General features: G+C 38.8%; 1 protein-coding gene across 1 annotated transcript in view; it reads right to left on the bottom strand.

The window, feature by feature from the left end:
* Positions 1-24,655, bottom strand: part of DISC1 (DISC1 scaffold protein) — a 208,517-nt gene that overhangs the window by 106,664 nt on the left and 77,198 nt on the right. Inside the window, 3 exon segments of the mRNA XM_085315478.1 lie at positions 4,129-4,317; positions 19,897-19,999; positions 24,168-24,222. Of these exon segments, the coding sequence (XP_085171604.1) occupies positions 4,129-4,317; positions 19,897-19,999; positions 24,168-24,222 (347 nt within the window).

Here is a 24,655-nt window from a genome sequence, read left to right on the forward strand (position 1 = left end):
ACAAGCAGTGGAGCCAGGTCAAAGCATGGCAGAGCTCACTCGCAACTCCGCCAGGAGGAGGAATCGCAGGGACATTCCCAGCCCACCTTGGCACACAAAGCAACCAGGCTAGCCCACACCATTTGTGCTGTTTAAGTTAACCCACCTCATTTTGCCTGAAATGCCCACACGCTCCCTTATTAACCGTGGGCASTTAATGGAAGATGGTAAAACCCCCAGCCACTGCAGTTAGATGGAGAAAGCATTTCTCCCACAGGGTGGTAGCTCGAGAGGGAGAAGCCAAACTGAAAAGTAAGAGTCTGCTCAAAGCAATGGTATCCCTCGCTCGTGCTAATTTTAGCCATAGCACAGAGCAGCTGAGTCCCAGCTGCATTACTAGCTTGAGCAGCAGGAGCATTTCAGGAGCCGTCTTGCTGCCAAACCACACTYCTGCAACACCGCGTTGTCACTGAAAGCGGCAGGTCCACACACTCCCCACCATAAGCCGCGTGGCTCACGCTCAGGGCAGGCTATCAAGCCCTACCAGAGCCAGGCTTCACACCAGCACAGAGCTGGTGGCTTCCAGGCACGACAGGGCACCATCACCTTTCCCAGGGTAGAGGAAAAGGTAGAAGTGCCCTTTGCAGCAGCAGCAGTGCAGATTTTACTGGCTTCACCAACAACAAAACCTGGGGCCTGGCTTCCTCCTCGAATCCTGCAATAAGTCAGCTAGCTCCAGCTTAAAAGTATAACCAACTCTGGGATGCCTGTGCACAGCCTAGCACCACAGAATCGGTAAGATTGGAAGGGCCTCTGGAGATCATCTAGTCCAACCTCCCGCCTCAGCAGGGTCACCTAGAGCATGTTAGACAGGGTTGCATCCAGGCAGGCCTTGAAGATCTCCAGAGAAGGAGACTCCACAACCTCTCTGGGCAACCTGGTCCAGTGCTCTGTCACTCTCACAGGGAAGAAATTCCCCCTCACGGTCAGGCGGAACTGCCTGTGCTTCAGTTTCTGCCCAATGCCTCTTGGCCTGTCCCATGCGACAACTGAAAAGAGCTTGGCCCCGTCCCCTTGACACCCTCCCTTCAAATGCTTGTACACATTTATAAGATCCCCCCTAGGTCTTGTCTTCTCCAGGCTAAAGAGTCCAGCGGCAAGGCTCTAACTACACTCAGAGCTACTGCCACAGTGAAAAYGAAAAGGCTGCTGAGACCTGAATCTAGAACTGTGGAAGGAAAAAGGAAGGAAAAAGCCATGAATAGATTTGTTCCAGATTCCTGGGAAATTGGTTCAACTTTGGGGGTTGTAGACACACTAYTTATAATCTCGCTAGTGTTAATAACACAAAGGGAAAAAACCTGCTGGGCTGTGCGGCTGCATTTGGACCATGCCACCATGATATAGCTCTGCTACTCCGGCTTAAATCGCACCTTTCACAGGGCASACAAATCCAGTACAACTATCCTTGGCTCCTTTAAACAACAGCAGCAAAAATACCTCCGCTCACAGCAAGTACAACCTTCGTATTATTCTTTATGTAAGAAGTCTGCAATGTATTTCACTGTGCAACATTTGACGGCTCTCTTTTCACCTTAGTATTTCCAGTATAGGATTATAGCTCTATATATACTAAATTGGCAAAACCAGCACTAGTGGAAAAAACAGCAGCCGTGCTCTGCCTCTCACTCCTGCTGCCTTTTGCAAGCCTCATGCTATATATTCCCTTGAAGGGGCACTAGTGTTTGTAGGACCACATGGTGAACCCATTAGGGAACCGATTCTGATTAAAATAAATCTAGGGAAGCAAGAAGAGAAGGAAAGGGAGAAAAGGGAGGGAGAAAAGAAAAGTCAGTGTGAAATAACAGCTTTTAAAAAAGAACATTGTAAGACAGGAATGTTTAGAAAAACTTATCAAAATGGAGGGAAGGGGGACAGTATTGTTTGGGTAACACTTCAAGTTCCCCAAAATTCTTTCTTCCTCATTCAAAATACCTTTTAAAACAGAATTCAASTGGAAGCTGGTTCTTCACTTCCTCATTTTTGTTTTCTTAGTGTAAATATATATGAGAATGAACATTAATATCTCAAAAAGTCAATTCATTTAAGTTTTCATTTACCAAAAGTTGCAAAATGCAACTGCCCTGAAAAAACAATCCCTATTCCCAGTGAGTCCACCACAGACAACAGGGTGCAGCACCCAACAAAATAAGAGAGCAACAGCCATAGTAAAAAACTCCTCGATCATAATATATAACTGTCCCACGGTAATAAAATTCTATTCCCATTCTATTCTACGCTTTAATCTCCAAACGTAAAATTACTGCACAAAACAACAACTGGTTCATAAAAGTGGATTTCTCCTTTAAGGCTCAGTGTGTTCACTAAGTGTACCAGCAGGCCTTTTTTTAATTAAATGTGTTGGTATCAGTCTTATGGTAGTGTTATCAAACCTAAAGGAGTTTCCATTTTTTAAAAAAGCAAATGGTGTAGACTACGCACAAGAGGGACAGGGATGAGGACTAGGGAAGATCTCCGATTTCAATTTATCTCTCTCTGATGAGGATGTGCTTAATAGAGTTTTATTTTACACACAGATAAAATTTCTCTTCTAACTCCTACAGAATCACAAAAAATTTAAAGAACAATCCACTTGGTAAACATCCTGCATTTTGCAATTTATTGTAATAAATTTAGGGCAGTAGAGGTTAGAAAAAGATGACACTTGACTGCAGCTATATAAATGCAAAGGAAAAAAAGAGTCTCTCTACTGCTACCAGTTCTGTTGCTTCAGCAAGTGTCTTACATACACTTCGTTTGAAACCTTGGTGAATAAAAATATAAATGAGAAGCGTTTCCCTTCCCTCTCCCCACCTCCCCTCCCCCAAAAAAATCAAACAAATTATGTGTTACAGGATGTTTCAATGTCCTAAAAACAAAATAGCAACAGAACGGACAGCTTAGAAATTCAGAATCCTTTTCCACTCACTTGCAAATCCAGGCAATCAGGAAGCATTGCACAATGCATTTTTGGATCACTTTACTCAGGCAAGTATTAACCTAACTATCTCTTTGAGGAATATTGTTAAAATTTTTAGCCATCTAGTTTCTAACAAAGCAAGTTCTTATCTAGGCGTATACACATATTCTTCTGCGTATTTTAAAGGGTTTAATCACTTCAGACATGTTCAGTTGTCTACAGAACATTTTGTTTCTAAGATAACTCAGCCCATCTACTTGCCTATGAAGAGATTTCATGTTCTTTTAAAACTGGGGCACTTTTCTGTCCTCAACCAACCTCTGGCCCAAAAGATCATGAAGAGGCAAGAAAAAGCAGAGAAATTCAAATCTCTAGAGCTTTAATGAATCTCTCAGATTTATACTCAGCTGTTTAGAGGTAATCATAGTAACTGTACATTTGCAATCAGTAATTTAAAAGGCTGAGTTGCATTTAAATCAAGCAGCAARGCCACTTCATCTGCATAACTTCACGAGAGGGGACATCAGACAGAGAGATCGGCCAAGCCTAGTGGCTTTGCTACTTCTTTGTCTGTAGTCTTTCCCATAATTGCAGATAACTTCTCCAATTCCACTACAACACTGCAACCCAAGCGCGCTGCTTATGAGGATATGCAAGCTCTATTTGTTAAGCTGTTTAAATCCTCCCCAATCATAAACTTAAATAAAGAACCCTTGCCTTCAGAACCATGCACCCCTTTCACCCCACACATTTTGAGTTGCCAAGAAAAGTTTTATTGAATATGTTGCTATCTTTGTTACATACAACATCATCTTCTGCTTACATCTGAAAGATTATGTGTATATCACTTGATGTGAGTATATGCAGGGCCTCATCAGCATTGCTACAACACAGGGCTTAGAAAAAAAAATGTTTGAGAACTGGGCTAAGAGAGATCCCGAAACCAGGATCTTGCCAGAATACTCCTCCTCTTCCTCAGCTTCCCCCTCCTCCACCAGCAACCAGACAAAGCTGAAGATCATGCGCAGTATATTGCTTACCTACATCCTGGCCAAACTTTCCTCAGAAACAGTGTACATTTCATGAAATGTAAGGCAGCTCATCAAACCCAGCAGACTTCCAGATGCCCAGGACTGAGCAACAGCTGTAATTGCCTGTGAATTACTTACCAAAGGCAGTCTCTCCCTGCTCAAGTTCTTGTTTCAGTCTGTTGTAATCATCTTTAATTCTCTCTAATTTTCGGACGTTTCTGGCACTCAACACCAACAGCTCATTGAGAAGTCCTTCCAGCCCCTCCTTCTCAGACGTTAATGATCTTATTTCTTCCACCAGATCCTTAGCAGTCCCAAAATTACTTCCTGCATGTTCATTGGGGCAGGGGAAAGAGAGAGGAAGAGACAATGAAGCAGACATTTGCAACATCAGTAGGTTACACAGAAAACAAAGGAAATGAAGCAACTATACTCTTCAAAAGCCACTTAAAGATTTAAAGATCAAGAGCAAAAAAAAGACTATTTTACAGTAAGACTGAACAGTTTGCAAGCATCCATTTTATTAACCTACTACAAAAAGAATCATAATCGTATGAGATTTAAATTCATACATACAGAAATAATTTTTTTGTATTGCTACTGTTTACATTTTTCAGAAAATTCATTTCTAGGGCCTGCAGAGCAGAAAACGTTATAGTGGATCATTGTGCTGTAATCAGTCAGACCATCTGCAGGTTTTGGAGGACACCTCAACTCATGATGCTTTTGAAAGACATGCTGTCTATCTGATAGACTGTAAAATATTTCTCCTTGAACAAAAAAGCACCACGTAGCTCTTCATAACAAGCACCAGAAGATTGTTAAGAAATGTGATGTGTCATTTATGAAGTGGTATGCAATGAAAAGAAGAAAATTTTGAGCAAACATATTCAAAAGTCACAACTCTGCACATCTGTCTCTCTCTGAAGCGTGGTATATCAGAGACTGCCAGAATACCTAGCTATTGCCAGCTCACACTGCTCTGGAGTCTGTACAAAAYGTTCAGCTCCATTGGACACAGAACCAGTGTCCAAAGCTCAATTCCCAACTGGTTTATGCTGTAGCATACAACATTAGCCACTTAATCTTTCTCAAATACAGTTTTGTAAGAACAGAGATAGGCATGTCTCCTTGCTTCATAGAGAAGTCTTAGGTATAAATATACTGAAGGTGGTGAGGTGCTCAGCTACTAAATCATTTTAAAACAGTAATAACTATTGCTATGCTAGATTTATACAGCTGTACATGCATCTTTTTTAATGATTCAACTATTTGTTTTTTTTTTAAAAAAAATACTTCTATCAACAGAATACTTATACTGAGAAATCATTTCTATGTACAGACTTGTCTGACAGAAGACCGAATATTGCTAGCACAAGAATAGAGCTCTAGCACTGCCCTAACTTAAGAAAAAATTAGTAGTTTGATCTAGGAAGTAAAGGCACTTAACATTTACAAATTTAGCCTTTATCCAAATATTGATGAGATGCACATCCAGTCACACATACAGGATGCCTCACTGGACTAAAAAGCATATGCAATGATTTTGGACTCCTGAAATAACTTTATAATACCAACACTACTCAGATATTAAATTATCCTTTTTTCCCCAAAAAATATAGTAAGACATTGCTTATAGAGAACAAATGAATTCAAAAGTTTATTGTAGAAACTTAAGAAACTTCCAAAATATCAGATCCACATCAGAGTTTCCTAAATTGTAGCATTACTTCCTTTTGCCTGGCTGCCTCAAAAGTGTTGCCCATAAAGTCTTGAAGAGAAATGCTGAGCTGCTGTTCTGTTCCTCCAGGACACGGGAGCAAGAATTGGATGCAGGTGTTTATCAGAAGACTGCAAACTGCCTTTAATCACTGACAGCAACTCCACTCCTCCAGAGTGCAGGGGCGGACAGAAACACTCAGAGCCAATATTTACAGCCATCATCCTGAAAGAAAGATGCTGCTGCCAACTCATCTGGGCCATATAGAGGCAGATGTGCCAAAAAGAGATTGTAGTTTTCAAAAATTTGGAAAAGACTCTATAAAGTAAGTCAGGTTTAAGTGTAAAATATTGCTAAGTACGGTGGCCTCTGTTTTTTTAATTTAGTCATAAGACTAATCATAAGACAGTCATAAATATACTGTTAAGCCAATCCTTCTTCCTGCTTAAAGGAGCCAAAGTCTTTTTTTTTTTTTTTTTTTTTAGAGTTGAAAACTTTCTTCTCTACTTCTCAGCTAAAACCCTGTTTGCTAGTTGTAGCATACGAAGAATTAAACAATAAATATTTATAAATATGTTTTACTAATAAGAGGATGTAACGGTTTTCAAATGCATTTATGTAGGCAAAACAGTGCAAATTTTATCATCTTAGTCTGTCATGTGTTTCCAAATGGGTAAAACATGGCAAAAAGATAAGCAAGAAGAAAATCCCTGGAAAAATGGCAGATATTCAGGTGTTTTTAAGGCAGCAAGACTTACAATCAGACATTGCACCACTACTGCACCTGAACTCATCCCAAGCATCAGTGCACAGGATCCTTAATAAAGCATGAGGACAAGATACTCTTCATTAGAAGCTGGAGCCTTCTCTAACACTTCAGAAATCAGCAAGCAGAAAAGTATGGTATTATACATGAAAGTTTTATACATATTGAATGGATCTTAATTCCCAGAGGGGAAGTTTATATCAAAACTGAGCCTATGAGGAAGTGGCATCAGATGTATGCCCRAAAGCCAAAACTGCCTGATGCAGATTTCCCTGACAGCAGAAATGTCTGAAAGGCTGCAGTGAAAATTCAGAAGAGCATATACAAATTCACACATCACCAAGTGTCATCACTGAGCTTCTGACCTCAATCACAGCAACTGAAATAACTGTTTCTAAATGCCATAAGAAAGTTAATTTAAAAATTAATAGATATAACCTCTAGTTTAAAAACATGCTGTCCTATTTTGGGGAGTCTTGGGGGTTTTGTTTGTTTGTTTGTTTTGCTAAGAACCAAAGTCACTTTGGATACTGTAGAAACATTCTTCAGACATTTGCCAAAATATTTTATTCTGCTAATATTCTGAGACTGTTAAAACTCTTTAATGACAGAATAACCATTTTTCCTAAATGAACACAATAACCATTACTTTATTGAATCTTCAGAGGTACATTTTACACAGCTATACCACTAGAGAAAATTCTAGTTAGATAACATTAGATAAATAAAGTCAGTCCTTTTCTTCCCTGGAAAGTCTAAATCATCGAAGCAGACAGGACTGATCACTTGGAAAATCTGTACAGAGACAACAAAAATCAAGCAATAAATATTACAACTCAAAGCTGAGCTTCTATCCATACCAAGACCTCAGAAAGGCAATAATGGCATTCTAGGAGAGGGACAGACCAGCAAAATGTCACTCTTCCCATCCTTCCTCCTGCCTCATAGTGATACTACTGATGCGCAGCTTCAGCCACTGCATATATGTTCATAAAAATAAACATACACAAACTGGTACACCAGATGGGGGAAATCTACAACTTTAGAAAATTGTTTATAAATGTCCATGCCAGGAAGTTTATTGCCCTACTAGTATATTAAAGCTGTTTAGTAAAAACTTGAATACATGCATGGAAACAACAACCTTTGGAAGAAATAACCAACTCCATTGTGAAAAAAATAATATTCATGTGAAATATAATTGGGATTATAATAAAATCTGAAAACACTCACTTGAGCCAAACTCATTATATTACAAGTACTGCACTAAAGAGTCATATTGCCCCTTTTGCAACTAATCCCAAGTATAAGCTGCTCTGAACAGGGTGAATAACATTCTTAAAATACACTGTTTTAAAGAGCCGAGTTCGTACACTTAACTCTGAGAGGTTCAACCTTCCTGTTATCTCAAAAGACAGCAACAAAAACTCAGCCTAAACTTCAACCTTAATCTTGCCTTCTRGGGCCCTTTCCTCTTTCACAGCCTTAATCCTCCCCCTCTCTCCAGAGTGCCTGGCACTTCAGCAGCTTTCTGCAGAGGGGACCAAATACTCTGTCACACAGACTGCCACAGCAACGTGCTTCAAGAACAAACGTTGCAATTACRGAGGAAAAGCTTGAATCTGTAGGCAGTAGAATTCAGGATTTGACCTGAGGAGAAGCTAAAGTGTCAGACTCAGAAATTCTGCCTTCTCTGCACCTACGCTACAACCTGCTGTTTCAACCAAAATTTCACAAGCAACCTGAAATTCTTCTACAAGCTTCACCTGAAGCATAACAAGCACGATTCTGTGGGAAGTTTGCCAGTTGGGGATATGCTCACTGAAGCATTTGACAAAACCACATTGGAACAGAAGTCAGAGTGAGATTTTAATGCAGTCTTTCTTGATCAGAAACAACCAGCCCAGTTTGTCATTAAAAGAAAACTGCAAATACCTCAGCTCCTATACAGAATGAAATTTTAAAGGAACTAAAATAGCAACAGCTAAAGTTTACAGACAAATGTCAAAAGGATACAAAAAGATCACTTAGGAATTCAAAAACTAAGAGGTAAGATTTTATTCTGGTTTTATAGGGGGTAGYGACATCAGGTAAACTGCAATGGCTTAAAGTGAATGACAAAAATACCAACCAAATCACGCAAAATAAACCACATGGAGCTGAGTAAGAAAAAGAATAAGAAAAATTATCCTCAGGCACAAAGTAGCTATTTATTTGCTTTTAGACAATGTAAAAATAAATAGTGTCTTCATCCTAAATTATTTTTATCTCTTCCCAGAAATTGTCTAGTAAGACTGTATACTACACTGTGCACATAAAGTGTATGTTCTTTATAAATAGTTACATTTTATTTAAACTCATGCCCATTATAACAGCTCATTGTCAGAGTTTACTGTATCAGGCAGATGATTGTTGCCCATTTTGTAGCCTCAAACTCGCATGTCATTGTTTTGATACCATTTGCCAACAATAAATTGACTAAAAACACACTGTGGAGTCTGTCCCATTTTGTAAAATCGAGCTGATGTGCTATTAGTTAAGCTTTGTAAAATATTCCTCCTTCAAAATACAAGACAAAGCGAATGGCCCACAATTTTTTTAATGCAAGTTTTTCCTCATATTTTTGCCACCAGTTATGTGGTGCACTCACAGTTTCCACTTACGCTAGAAGCAGAGGCATGTCCCACCCCTGYAGAAGCCATGTCCACTCTAGCTCAAAACAAAGGAGCAACTTTTGCACAACAATAAAATTTAAAAACAGTAAAATACTGGGTATTAACTTGAATACAGGAATCCACAGAGTGGTCCTTATCTAACTTAATCTATAAACTCACTCTTGAAAGACTAACGTTTCCTTTAATAATACATAAAAGTAAAAATCTTGGAGGTGTTTAAACTTAGGGCATTCACCACCATGGTATTTATCAATGGCACTGGAATTAAAGTTTCAAAGTTTTCCAACCCATGATTAATGACAACACAAATTGAATCCAACATCAGAAAAGAACTTGAAGAAAACAAATATAATTCAACTTCTCATAAAGAAAAGAGAAAAGCTAAAAACCATGACAGAAACATGAAATTTGGAAGTAGTGCCAGAGGGACATATCCATCATCTAAAAAAATTCAGGAAGTTCAGAACATTTGAAGTAGAATTACTCTTTTAAGCAACAACACTTGCCAGCACTTTTACAAAGCGTAATGCAATTGAAATGATTTACACGATCCTGAAAAGGCAAAGTAAGAAGATCCATTTAAAAGAAGCTGAGACCCCCACAGACAAACATTTGGATGAGAAATTCTCTCTTACCAGGATGGAACAAGTAGGTACAGAGCAACCCAGGAATCCTCATTTGAGTAACTCAGAAAACAAAATCAATTAAGACAAGGCAGATGGGAAGGTTCTTGCATGAGTCTTTCAAGAAAACTTCCCATAGAAAAGTCCTCAAAATTCTATTTCATGTGTCCAAAAAGCAAGTAGCTGGTTCTTCAGAAACACCCTTGCAAGCACAGGGTAAGAGTTATCATCAGTATTATCTTGTATCCAGAAAGCATACACAAGGGAAGATTCCTTTCCTCTCTGCTGTTCTCCAAGTAGTATCAAACAGTGAAGTTTTAACACACACAAATCCCCGAGGCTGGCAGAGGCAGGATCCTTGATCTGTACACATGATCCATGAAATGCAGAAGAACAGATGGAGAGAAAACCAGTCACATCTTCCTTACTTTCGAGCTGCAAGTGATGATGTCAGCCTCAATTTAATACACAGCCAAAAGTTTAAGTCAAGGATCCAAATTCTGTAAACTGCCAGGGTGGCTCAGAAAGATCAGACTGTGTAGACTATATTGTAATATTAGGCGGTAATACACCATACACAAAAATAGCCTACAGACCCGTTTTGCTGCGTGTGGTCATAGGCCTAGCCTAGTGCAGGACAGCTAAGTGACCTTGGTTCAGCTTTACTGAAAAAAATTACTGTTGAGCTGCGATGGAGTGCACCCCCCTTTCACCCCCCCCCMAAAAAAAAGGCAGAAACTATGCAAAAGCACAATTGTTAAGACAGTAATAGCAATTCAAAGACTCAAGTGAAAATTGCCAATGTGAAAAGGCAAAAAAAAAAACTGAAGAAAAGGCAGAGAAGTGGAAAACGGCAATTCAGCAAAACTGAGACTCGGCCTGTTCTAAAGAGCAACAGTGACCAACAACAGCCTGGCCACCAGAGACTCCTCAAGTGCCTCCACTGGGGATGATGGGCATGGTAAAGGTTAGTTCAGGAGCATATTAGTCCCAGCAACTCACTACATGCATTAGCCAATAAGCAGTTCTTGCAAGCTGTGTATATTCCTCCTTCCACATCACTGCACATGATAAAGGATGCCCAGTTAAAAGTGATTCACGGACTCAAGGGTTACCCAGTTGCAGAGACATGCACACACAGGCTTCCCACATACTCATTTCTCTCTCCTTCATGCCCCTGGCAGTCACCTTATGCCCTTCAGGCACTTGTTCTTTTACATCTTCTCTCTCTTCTTCCTCTGCATCCACAAACTGTCACTACCTTTGGAAGGGACATGATGAAGATATGATAACAGCACAGATCTGTGATCTTGACAGCTACATGAAGTCATTACCCCCTTTTTATCAACCAAGACAGGAAGGAAAATCAGAGAGGCAGCAGGAAGAGAAATAGTCATGCTGTCTAGGTTTAGGCATGAAAATAGTACACATAGAAGTTCCGACGTTTAGGCATGAAAATTGCACGCACAGAAGTTCAGACATTTGTCACCAAGCTTCCCAKACAGTCTGTGCAAAGAGAGAGTGAGGGGCCAGTGCTCCAAACTGGCCACTGTGGCACCTGCCCCAGTGCTCAGACTGCACGAGGTGCTAGACCTTTTCTTACATCTCCTCAAGACATCAGGACAGTCTTTTCATGCATAGGATAAGAGAGTTTCAGGGCAGGCTAGACATCCACAAATCCATGGGCCCGGATGGGATGCACCCAYGGGTACCGAGGGAGCTGGCAGACGTTGTTGCTAGGCCGCTCTCCATCATCTTTGAAAGGTCTTGCAGAACTGGAGAGGTGCCTGAGGACTGGAAGAAAGCCAGTGTCACTCCAGYCTTCAARAAGGGCAMGGAGGAGGACCCAGGCAATTATAGGCCAGTCAGCCTCACCTTCATCTCTGGAAAGGTGATGGAACAGCTCATTCTCGATATCATCTCCAGACATATGGAGGAATGACTGGCTGGGTAGAGGAGGGGAAAGCAGTCAACACTGTACACCTTGATTTTAGCAAGGCTTTTGACACTGTCTCCCATAACATCCTCCTAGATAAGCTCAGGAAGTGTGCATTAGACGAGTGGAGAGTGAGGTGGATTGAAAACTGACTGAAAGGCAGAGCTCAGAGGGTCGTCGTCAGTGGTGCAGAGGCTAGTTGGAGGCCTGTGGCTAGTGACGTCTCCCAGGGCTCAGTACTGGGTCCCATCCTGTTCAACTTCTTCATCAATGACCTGGATGAGGGGACAGAGTGCCTCCTCAGCAAGTTTRCTGATGATACCAAGCTGGGAGGAGTGGCTGACACACCTGAGGGTTGTGCTGCCATTCAGAGAGAGCTGGACAGGCTGGAGAGTTGGGCRGAGAGGAACCTCCTGAGGTTCAGCAAGGGCAAGTGCAGARTCCTGCACCTAGGGARRAAYAACCCTASGCASCAGTACAAGMTGGGGRCTGACCTTCTGGAGAGCAGCTCTGCAGAGAAGGACCTGGGAGTGTTGGTGGATGACAAGTTGATCATGAGSCAGCAATGTGCCCTTGTGGCCAGGAAGGCCGATGGTCTCCTGGGGTGCMTTAGGAAGGGTGTTGCCAGCAGGTCRAGGGAGGTGATCCTGCCCCTCTACTCAGCCCTGGGGAGGCCTCATCTCARGWCCTGTGTCCASTTCTGGRYTGCCCAGTACAAGAGAGACATGGAGCTACTGGGGAGAGTCCAGCGTAGGGCTACAAAGATGATCAGAGGGCTGGAGCACCTGCCCTGTGAGGAACGACTGCGAAAGCTGGGCCTCTTCAGCCTGGGGAAGAGGAGACTGAGGGGGGATCTTATCAATGTGTACAAGTACCTGAAGGGAGGGGGACGGGGACAAACTCTTTTCAGTTGTCCCACGCGACAGGAGAAGAGGCAATGGGCAGAAACTGAAGCACAGGMAGTTCCGCCTGACCGTGAGGGGGAATTTCTTCACTGTGAGAGTGACAGAGCACTGGACCAGGTTGCCCAGAGAGGTTGTGGAGTCTCCTTCYCTGGAGATCTTCAAGGCCCGCCTGGATGCAACCCTGTCTAMCATGCTCTAGGTGAYCCTGCTGAGGCGGGAGGCTGGACTAGATGRTSTCCAGAGGTCCCTTCCAATCTGACTGATTCCATGATTCTATGAAGGAAGAGAGCCTTGAAGTCTTTCACAGCTCTCTCCACCTAACGTTTCTTCTCAGAGTACAAATCCCTGGAAAAGGAACTGCCAAAGAAATGTTTCTACGGTGTCTCCCTCTAGGGATAGCCAGTTAGGTTAGTGGGGAGAAAAACAGTTAGCTTACTACACAACTGACTGACTTATATAACAGAAGCAATGATTCTCTGCTGTGTAGTCACATATCATGATGGAACTTCAGCTGGAACAAAATTATCCTGGAAGCTCACTGAAAGCCAATGACATCCAGTTACTGRCAGTCCCATTTGGAAATGGCATGAAAAGACAAATAGCATAGGTGTTGGAGGTCTGAGTGATTGCTTAGGACTTGGTTTTGAGGGGGAGCGAGGAGTCATAGGCATTAATTATTAAATGAATTTATAGGTTTGACAAAAATTACATCACTTGCAACAACACAAAGCGGCAAATTTCACTTCGCAGAGCATAAACTGTTGCAGGAATACATCCAATATGCTGCATAGTACGCTGCAGCAGAAAATCATGATATAGGCACAAAGATTAATTCATCTCAATACGCCTCTCAGGCATTAGATCCAGACTGCTGCTGGAAGCAAGATCGAGAGGTGCAGAACCAGTCATGTGATATGACAAGACACAGGTTTGTGTCCAATTCACCAAAAAAACTAAGCCAAACAAATGAAAAAAAGCTGTAGGTAGCATGTCAGGAGCAGATATCAACAYCTTGTTGAGAACCTTATGACCATAGCTGATTTGTATAAAATACCAGAACATAGTACAGTTGTGAAAACAAGACACCGACACCAGCAGAGCACATGGACGCATGGAAGATGCATGGCATCAGCTCGTGCTGGCATCTTCCAGCGCAACTGCTCTGTCCCCTCTTGAGCCTACTCCTCCCCAGCTGGACTACACGGCACCAAAGCTGGAAGGCTGGGTTTACCTTACTGCTGCTGTTCCGAGCAACCTGAACGTGCCTTAAATAAACATCAGAGACCAGGCAAAGAGGCAACAGTTTCAACACGAAGCTTTGTGAAAAGATGGTGTTTAAAATTTTTGCTATACTATTTATAAAATACACTTCTATGTGGCCATAAGAAAAAAAAAAACACACTCTTTGTTGTAGTGCTGGAGATCACCCTTATCCTAATATTCTCAAACACTTCTCAATTGCAGATACTCTATATAATTTTAAAAAATAGATATATTCCTACCTAAAGAATGATGACACAAGATCTCTTACTATTGTAGGCAGTTTTAAGATGGGAAAAAAATTTAAACTATTTATGAATCAGCTCATCCTAACTTCTGTGTTTGAATCTAATTTACATTAGCAAACCTAAAGTTTTAAGAACCACATAAGAAAAGTTAATGACATGCAACTATGTAATAAATTCTGTCTTTTGTCCAAGTCTGCTTAGCTATCTGCTAGCCACTGTCTTGTTATCTGATCCCAGGCTATTAGTCATTYCCAAGAGGAAAAAAAAAATATCAGCTATAACTACCTTTATTCAAATATAGGAAACAGACCAAACAATGACTAAAAACATGTTCTAGTTTAAATCCTTCCATTCGCAAATTATTTTCTCATTAAGCAAAAATGAGAAATGTACCATTTCTCACAGAAATATGATTTGGTTTCTTGCAAAATTACCAACAGTAGGCAAATAAATTTTGACAGTTAAATTCACACTTGTACATATATTATAGGCCTGGTAGTATAGAGAAAAGATTTTTGATTTTGAAATTATTCTCAAGAATTTGAATTTCCTAACAGSTGGAAGACTATTTGATCTGTAACCTTATTCTTCTTCCAAATCCAGTGCTAAATACTATGACGCACTAACAGAAAGAATACCTGTATTTTCATGTTCTTCCCATAACTGCTGGCAGAAGTTTTATAGACTTGTTAAGAATTACTGTAAGACGCAATTTTTATAGTAAACATATACAGAGGTTTCTAAGCACTGACCTTAAGTTTTTTGGGGAGGTTTTTTTTTTTTTGGAGGAGGGAGAGTTAATGATAAAAAGGAAATTCTACTAGATGTTGAAAGATTTCTGTAAACTCAAAAGATTTTGTAAACAAAATTAAGTCTTCATAAATGTGCAAGTCAATATTAACATCTCACACACTCAAGAGTACTCGCTAGAATYATCTAGAGCTACTGACTTAAAAATTGTGAACAATCTTTTAAAATTCTTCTAACTGCTTGGAGAAAAATGCTGGAGTAGCATCTAAAGAGTATTAACTAAGCTAAAGTTATCAATTGCAACAGGTAAATGCCAGTCTAAGGCAAGGGAGCAGCTGATACTGAGGATCTGAATTATAATKGTTGGTTGAAGTGTCTCTTGAAGAACTAAGAGTATGCTTCTCCTCCGCTCTGAAATSTCACTATATATAATCAGTTTGCTGTATTTTATTCCATGACCTTTGATAATCTGAAGATTCCCAAACCCTTTTTCCTTCTCTCACTTAAATCTTATGCTCCTTCCTAGGGAAAAAAACAACAGAGAGGAGAAACTTTCATATATATGAAATCATCTCTTATGCCTTTACAGCATTTTTTTTTTTTAATCACAGAGCCTTAAAATACAAGGTATATTGTTACTGTTTTACTCTAGATTGCTATTTCTTGCATTCTCTTATAAAGTCCACTTCTTGTCCAGGTTAAAATGAACCCAGTCGTAACTAGTAGGACTACTAACATTGTTAAGTTTAGACTGCATTTATTTTGAGATTTTTCTCTCAAAAGAAAATTAGATATCTTCTTGCATTTCCTGGTGCAATTAGACTAATACTGTAAATGAGTGTGTCTGGAATAGAAAGCACAGATCAGGTAGAACATTAATGCTGTCTGAAGCCATCCAGGTGCCTATTAAAGGCTAAGGCATATCATGCTTTCCAAATTATCCTCACATGTAAGTAATATGTTAGTTTCCAGAGCTTAAGAACAGTGTTCTTAAGTTTATCTAACTGAACATTTGAGATACATAAACTCAGATGAGTGAGACTCCATTCTATTGCCTTTTTTGCTTGGACACTATTCCAGTATCAYGTAACTCTTTAACCGCTTTCTCAAGGGAAATGTGAGGTTACACAAAAACAATGTCACATATGTTTAGCGCAGTTGTTCTAGGTATCCTCTAATAGTATTTTTTAAAGAAATTATTGGAATGAATGATTCAACTGCTACAGTAAAAAGCAGAAATAACAAAATTTATTCCTGCCCCATGCTTCCTCCCCACTAAATGAAAACTTCTACTTAAGTTCACTAACTTATCCTTCCTCTACACTTATATATACATACACCATTAATATTTACCTTTGAACTTCATACCATTCCAAGGTTGTCCTTAAATAATTAGATATTGTCAGATTGAAGATTTCTTCTTATGATCTAACAGCCAGGCTTTTAATTAACCAAACAGGAGTGATACCTTCTGTTAGATGCCTGCCAGTTCAGCGGGTACATACACACAGTATCTTGCTTAAATCTTGGCTACTCTTTTAAAGGCTGAAACATATTTTGTAACTATGCCTTATTTAAGAGATGTCATTCATTTATTTCTAACACATTAACACACCAGACACTGAATACYTCAGGCTTCTCTATACTCTTCATTGCTCACTTTGTTTTTCCCTTTTTAAATAACAAACTTGTTTTTTCCTCCTCCTTCCTCTTTCTTCTGCATTTCTTTCTGACTTGTTTCCTTGCTATCTGCAAATCATTCTGCGTCTTGGTCTTTCTGGTTTTATCACCTCTTGCTCTAAGCCTAAACTATCTCCATTTTTTTTGTAGAATTTCTTTTTGACTTCCAGGACTTCAGAGTGCTGATTTCTGTGATTACTGTATTTCCCTTGCATCAAGACAGCTTACTACTCTGCATTCAGCATAAACAAATCCCAGTACTGCTTTACTCTTTATGCTAATCAAAAGCATCCATTTTTTATAACAGGGTAAAGAAAATTACAGTATCCACAATCACCAACCTATTTTTCATCCTTGATTTTCAATTGGTTCTCTCTAGCCATAAAAAAATCAGATCTAAAACACCTGCTCCTCTGTACATTTTTTATATCTTCCCCACAAACGAAAAATTATTTCCAGTATCTTTCATGAACATATTTAACAACCTCCCATTCCCCCTTCCCATACTGTGACTAGCTGTCTCCTAGAAACATTTATTAGTATCAAGTCTTTGCTTTTGATGCTACTATTGTTGACCCAAAATGCCTCAAACACCATTTCTGATACAGGAGTAACAAAAGACTTCCCAGGTAATTTTTCTTCACACAAAGACAATAAATTGCCCTGCTTCTCATCAGTGCCTGAGGTTCAGGGGAAAAAAAAATGCATTTTTAATACGCAATGCCTCTTCCCCTGCTTACCCATCATGAACACGCTGTAATTTTTTAGTAGTCAATGTTACATATCTCAGCTTCTTTCAGGCTCCTGCAATACTCTATTCAGTTTTGTTTGCATACTAGAAGCGTATGTTTTTCTGCTTTATTTCCCATAATACTCTTTAAGCATACGCATTTCAGACATGTAGCACCCTGCTTCCTCACTCTCCTCTGCTTCGATCTCACAGTCATTTCTACTTTCCCAACTCCAGATTTCAGTTTTTAACTTGCATTTCTTCCCACTATTTCCTCTTTCCCTCAAAAAAAGAAGCTTAATTACAGCTTCCTTCAAGTTGTAGTTGAAAGTCTATACATTTCACAACAGGAGAGAAACCAAATAACTGTGGTATTAATATCTGTAAAAATGTATTTCCTAGCAYAGTAAGTGGAAGCTAGCCAGACTTGGAGACTTCACTAAGTCTTCAAAACCACATATAAACTCATAAAGCTTTGCACAGTTTTAAACAGATCCTTACTGATGTCAATACATATGATTTAAAATAGAGATTACATTGAACTTTTCTTATCATAGATGTGTCTTTGCAGTTTTACAGTCCAATATAGCTCAGACAAACTACTCTTTGCACGGGAGACCAGAGAGATACTTTCTTTATTAGCAGGCTCAGGAATGAAAATCAATTTCCAAATGTTCTTGAGAAGTCCTCCACCTGTAACCTCACTTTAAGTAAATAATTCAAAGGCAGAAAAGCACTTAGATGCCTATTTTCCTGAAGAAAGCAGTTATAAAAGTGAGGCATTCTGTGAATACCATCAGTGCTTTCTATCTCCCATTATACTAAGTTCATAATTAGGCTTAGCACTTATTCAGATTTACCTTTACTCACACTAAAAATCAAGGAAGAATATGATTAATATGTTAAAGTACATATTAAAGTAACAGTGCTAAGAGCTTTTAACTTACTGCACCATATGTTACTTGAACACATATACAAACAATATGAACTCACCAAGTAAGAAACTGTAAATTTTATGTGCGCAAAATTCCCAGAAAAATAATACAGAATTTTGCCTTAGTAACAATATAAGATTGTACCACTCAGTTACTGAAATTCTTGAAGCAAGAGAGTTTTTCATAGTAAGAATAAAAACAGAAGTAGCACTTCTTATCAACACTAAGAAATAGTAGTATTACTTCTTAGAAGGTATGGAGAGGCAATCATCCTCGGAGGACTGTGAAAACAGTTTATAGAAACACTGGCATTAAATTGTCTYTTGAATCCACTCCTGAAATGTAAACCACCTCTTTTAAGAGCTAACAACTATAAAGTATTGTTATGAATGTTTTTGAAACGGTCTTCACAGTTCTCATTTGCTCTCCCAAAGCGTTGGAATGAGGTATATCACTTCTGGCCAACTTCTTCCTGCTGGCAGCATGAAGCAGGTGCACATCCATTTTGTGAACTATTCTGCCCTACAGAAAGTCCTTTGACCTTGGAAAACTTTGACCTTGGTTTCTAAAAGCCAGAAAATTACCCATATTCAAACAGCCCAAGGGCACAGGGAGGTGATTACTCAGCTTACCTTGCACCTGGACACAGAAAAATAAAATCATCAATAGAAGATCTAGTAAAACCCTCTAGGATTTTGCTCAAGTTTGATATTACGCATTTCTGTCAAACAAACCACATAACATTGCACAAGGTTTCATTTTAAAATAATYTGGTGTGTACAGGTACTAGATTCTTATACCTGAGACAATAAAAGSCCAAAAAATAGCTATATCACATCCATTTGGCACATATTAAAAAATTTCTGGACTTTCTTCCTTATATTAGTGTAAAGCAGGAAAATTCCTTGTAGTCAAATCTACATTCCATCCTACTCAGCTTTCTTTCTGAGGCAGGTGTCTGCCAGAGAGATGTCTACTTACACATCTGCAAACAGTTCGCTGAATTAGAAGAACCACCTCTTCAAACTTAAGAGACAAAAGCTGTGCTCTGCCTTTTTTCCTTAGTAAACAGTGTAGTAATCCCAAATAAGTGGCATGTAAAGCTGCTATGAATCAGATTCTGTAATCACATTTCAATGTTTTATTGGTTGTAAATAACACGCACAAGTACTCCAAGGACCAATTTGCTTCTGCTGCCAACATTAGTTGTTTAACGATCTGAATAGCAGAAGCTGCCAATTACTGTATTCCATTTTAAAGCATCATTTAAAACCCATACATGTAATTATTATACCTTTGTTGTTAATTTATTACGGCTCCTGTTAGCTGGAGAGCTCTAGGCGTTTAACTTGTAAAGGCTATGCAAGCTATTGATAGCTATTTATCAGTTTTGCCTGTCAAAAGATATCATGCTCTCCGTATGACTAATACCTACCAACCAGCACTCTCTCGGACAATAGTTTCCCAGCATGGAGAACGGCCTGAAGTACATTGCACAGGGCACGACACAGCCCAGGCTAATCGGTTGTGCTGGACTCGCAATGGCTTCAAGGGACCCAGACAAGTGCAGAYAGAGCCATGACCATTTTCCCAAGAAGGCTCAGCTACAAAAAGTTCAACAAACTGCCCTAAAACAACACTCATCAATTGTTAGCCCTTCTCATCATTTAAAACGTACCTGATACAGCCAGCATTTTGGCTTCAAGTAGAGCTGGTAGTTGAGTTTCGATATCACTCACTTTCCTCCTCAAAGTACTGCAGAGTTTCTGACTCGTGCAAACCTAGATTGAGGGAGACAGCCATGATATATAATTCACTCATGTAAAAATATAAGGCAATTTAAATGAGGCTTCAAATGTTCTTGGTTTATGAACATGACATATCCTACAGCAAGGTAACAAAGCTTAATAAAAAGTGATAGCTTTGCTGAAATATCCAACATGAATCAGAATTTCCGTGGCTTTTGCCATACATTCCATTATAAAAACAGAAAACATTATTAGTACTAGCTACCTACATAAGAAAAGATGCATTTCACTAACAGATACTGAGGCTGAATTTAGAGGAAAGGGTAGCTTATGAACTCTACAATTTCAATGATGCCTGGAATCAGTGGAATTTAAGGAAACTAAGGTTTGGTGTTTAGGATTTCATAACACAAATGCACTGTGATTTTTTTTATTATTATTYACCAAAGGTATCATATCACATGTCTTAACTGGAAAAAGGAAAAGCAACTGACATTCTCTGGACAGACAGCAAATACAGCTATTCCAACTCAATATTGCATGTCGTTTCACAGTTAGGYGATAAAGCTGGATCAGGTTCAGGTCTCTCAGACTTCCGATTAAAAAAGAGAGAGACGATCAGAAACAAATAAGAACTGGTATTAGCAAGGAGGAAGAGACAGAAGAAAAGAGATGAAAAGAAAGGAGCTTCACCTGTTCCTGTACTTTATATTTAAGCACACAYAACCTCCTCAGAAAATCCTTACACACAGTATGCAATTCATACAACCACGTATTTGAAAAATGTCGTTCTTCCCCCATATCACAGCACTTGGAAAGGAAAGCAAAACAAACAGAAAAATCCCTCATTTAGCTAAGGCCTATCCCTAGGTGGTAGTAAATACCCTTGTTCTGAAGGTAAACATCAGGCAATTGCTTAAAATTGTAGCTGACACTTGAGAAGACATTGCAGTCATTGGAACCAAGGGTAAAGCAACAGTCAAGAGAGGCACAGGCCAGCTGTGAAGAGATGAGAWTTGAAATGAAATCTTCAGAGGAAAGTTTCCTTGCTCTTTTCATATTTTTCCTCAAAAGCAAGTGGTGCTTTAATATACTATACATATTAACAAAAGCACACTATCACTTTGCTTTTAAAAGCAAAAGCTCTAACGCTCTAATGGATTACCTGTTTGTATAATTAAAGCATAATAATTCAGATATGACATTAATTGTAAATCTTATTAAAYGGTTAATACCCTCTTGCTTTAGCAGAGCGCATCTGTTAACAATAAAAACATGTCTCATCACTTCTGTACCTAACACAATTTTTAACTTCACAGATTTTTCACTTTTAGTTCCTCCTTCTTTCTACCTTATCTAGTAATTTACCTGGAATGATTAAAAACAAATAAGAAATAAAAGAAACCTACCCCTTTCACAGGCGAACAAATGAGCCCAAAGGACCCAAGGGCCATTTCTCTCTCTTATTTCCAAAATAAATCTTAACGTTTCCAATGACTTCTTTCCAAATAATATCCTCTCCTTAGGGGTAACTGAACGGCTCAGCAAAGTGCAATTAGATGAGGAGTATTTCAGCTCTAGGAAAACTGCATGAATATATTCTATGCTCATAGTAACTTAAAGTCATTTCCACTAGACAGCTGTTCAGCAGTTACGCGAAACAAGCTGGGAGGGTTCATCAGTTACTAGTGAACAGTGTCCACCTTGCAAGCACCGCCGCAGCAACGAAGCTTGCTGGCACTGTTTGTTAACGGGCTAAGGAGAGGGACCAGGGGCTGAAAGGAAGTTCCTCCAACTCACAGAGATGGTCCTTCTGCAACATGAGATACGTACGTTACACAGCGTCTGCTGGTATTTGTGTCATATGTATTCTGGGGATAAATGAACAGCATTAATCTTTAGAGCTATCATATGGCATAGTTCAACAAAATTAAATGAAAGACTGGGAGAGGCAAAATAATTCAACTTCCTCTAAGCTAATACCATTGCCTCTAAATTACATCAGTTCTCCTCTACAAGCTCCACTTTTTTTTTTTCTTTTTTGTTTTTCTAATTACTTTATCTTCAGAATAGCTACTATTATTCGTTACAGCAGCTTATTCAGCCACTGAGGAAAGTTTAATTCTCAGCTAACAAAGATGATGAACAAAGCCCCAGGTAAACATGCTATCTACATGTATCTATCTTGACTAAAAACATTAATGCCTGTGGTCCCAGCAACGTTCTTTTCTTCTTSTTGTCCTTGTTTCCTTTGTTCTGCCCTTGCATCTATTTTAAAAATCCTCTTCAATGTTTTTCTCATGCATTTTCAAAAAAAACAGTCATCCCTTTTTTAGGAATTAATCCTACAAATCTGTGTTTGGATACGTAATCATTACTCCAAAATGCAGTCCCACTGAAACCATTAGGAACTTGGTAAACAAAGTTATGGGTAGCCTTCACATTTCTTCATAACAGTACCTCAGAAAAGAAACGGAAAATCTCTCTGCTTTGCTTGATGCAAAGTGAGTCCACCAGGATCTCCTATACAGTGCAGTAATCTTGTCATTAGTAAAAGCACATATTAATTTCCAAACGAGGGAGATGGGTTAGGGAGATTGTTCTCTTCATTAACACGCTARTTTTAGCTTTTGCATCCTCAGCTAAAAACAATATAGGTGAGGCAGAAAAGGGAGGAACAGCCATGTAAATATTAGTGGCACAGGAGAGAGGAAAAGGCCTTTGACAATGCAGTGTTTTCCCCATACAATCAAAACTTTAAAAAGACTAGCTCTATTCAGTTTGAGAAGAAAATAAGATGAGATTATTTGAATAAATAAAATAATAAATGATTTGTGTCTGTTTATGTGCTTCCTATTTATCTAATAAGTAACAAGCTATTACATAGGAATGGAATTAATATTTTATCTATTTAATATTTAAAGAAATGAACAGGCTGTGGAATGCTACCATGAAGACTTCTCAAGTGTTACCCAAAGTTTAAGCTCTTATTTAAAAAGTCTCTAGACCTGTAAATCAGGCCTTCAAAACATAACACACACATTTTTGGTAGGGAAGACAAAGTTTGTAGATTATGTTTGCAATTCAAGCAATGAATCACTTTAAAGTACAAAATTACCCATTAATTTTAGTGGATTATATGTAGGTTAATTACAATCTTTTACTGGATACTTTATTCAWAGTCTTTAAAAAACAGGTGGGAGAGCGGAAGTATCTTATTTTGATGAACTACACTAATAGTCCCAAGACATTTGCAAACACAAGGGATAGAGAAGGATGAGCTGAAATGAAAGCGAGAGAGGAAGAGGAAAGGGTATTCGGATACAGTCATTAAACAGTCTTTTTATAAAGTGTTGGTCAAGAAGAGTGCAAAAGATAGAATATAAAGGATAAATTTTTCACCAATTTTGTAGAGTGCTATTAGAGAAAAAAAATGAAAAACTAATAAACTTATTTCACAGTATAAAATGGTTCGTGATCAAAACCAGAAATATTTCTCCTTCTGTGTCCCATATAGAGCTCTAAGAATTAGATACAATAAATGAAAATTTCTTCTAAAGCAACTGTGGAGCAAAGATGCTCTACTTGCAGTTCACTGAGCTATTTTGATATAAAAAGAAAACTTTAGTCATCTCTTTCTTGGAAGGAGGCCATGAGAACAAGAAAATGAAAGGAAAATTATTAATGTTTATGATCAGAAACCAAGGCATGCCAAACACCTCATATCACTTTTCTTTGCATTTTTAAAGCAGTATGAGAATTGGATTACTAGCTTATTATTTAAAGGGAGGGGAAAACAATTCTCTTCAAGGGGAAAGAGGAACTCTATGTTTTTCCTTCATATCAACCAAATCAGACATGTAGGAAAGTAAGAGGCTCTGTATGAAGAGTGAAAAGTAATAAATTATGCCCACAGCTCATTTTCACTTCATGAAGCTAAGATTCATTGAATCCATTTCTAAATCAAGGCCAGTAAGACGAATGAATACTGGTCAGTCAAGCCAAGAAGCAGAGTCCTCCACCTGCTTCCTCAAGCATAACCTCTACAGTTTGTCCAAATTTAAGTTTAAGTGTATACTTACATGTAAAAGCTGTTCAGAAGAGATAGCCTCAAATCAACTTTCCAAAATATGGACAATTTATTAAAAAGATATCTGCTTCACTAAAGGTTCTGAAGAACTTAGAACTGACACGTACTTACTTTGGCAGTAGTTTCTTTAATGGACATGCTGAATGATTGCTCTCTTTCCTGAAGGCTAGAAGGGATTAAAATAAAATAAAATAATGTTGACCTTCTCTGCTCAGCATGGTCTGCTACACAATACACACTTTTTTTCATATRGAAGCACATAGGCTTTTAAGATGACTCATGCTAGCACAAAGAGCCAATATCAAGATAAAACCCTTTTATATGGTTTTAGGGTTTATAGTTTGTTTTGTTAGTGACTAACCAACATTTTCCACCCACTTCTACACACTTACTTCTATTTGTTTGCAAAATGCATTGTGGACTAGTTTTACACTTTTTAATTCATGAGATATAAAAAAGCATGTTTCATTTACCATTAAAAACACAATTATGATTATTTGTACAACTGTAGTATCTAGAAGTTCAAAACAGTGTTTAGGACTGCTTTTTGCTAGGCCTTCACCAAACACTAAACAAAAAAACAAAYCTTCTGTCCCAGA

Source organism: Rhea americana, unplaced genomic scaffold (assembly GCF_003343005.1).
Source record: "Rhea americana isolate MKP2758 unplaced genomic scaffold, rheAme1 scaffold_43, whole genome shotgun sequence".
In the NCBI taxonomy this organism is placed as follows: domain Eukaryota; kingdom Metazoa; phylum Chordata; class Aves; order Rheiformes; family Rheidae; genus Rhea; species Rhea americana.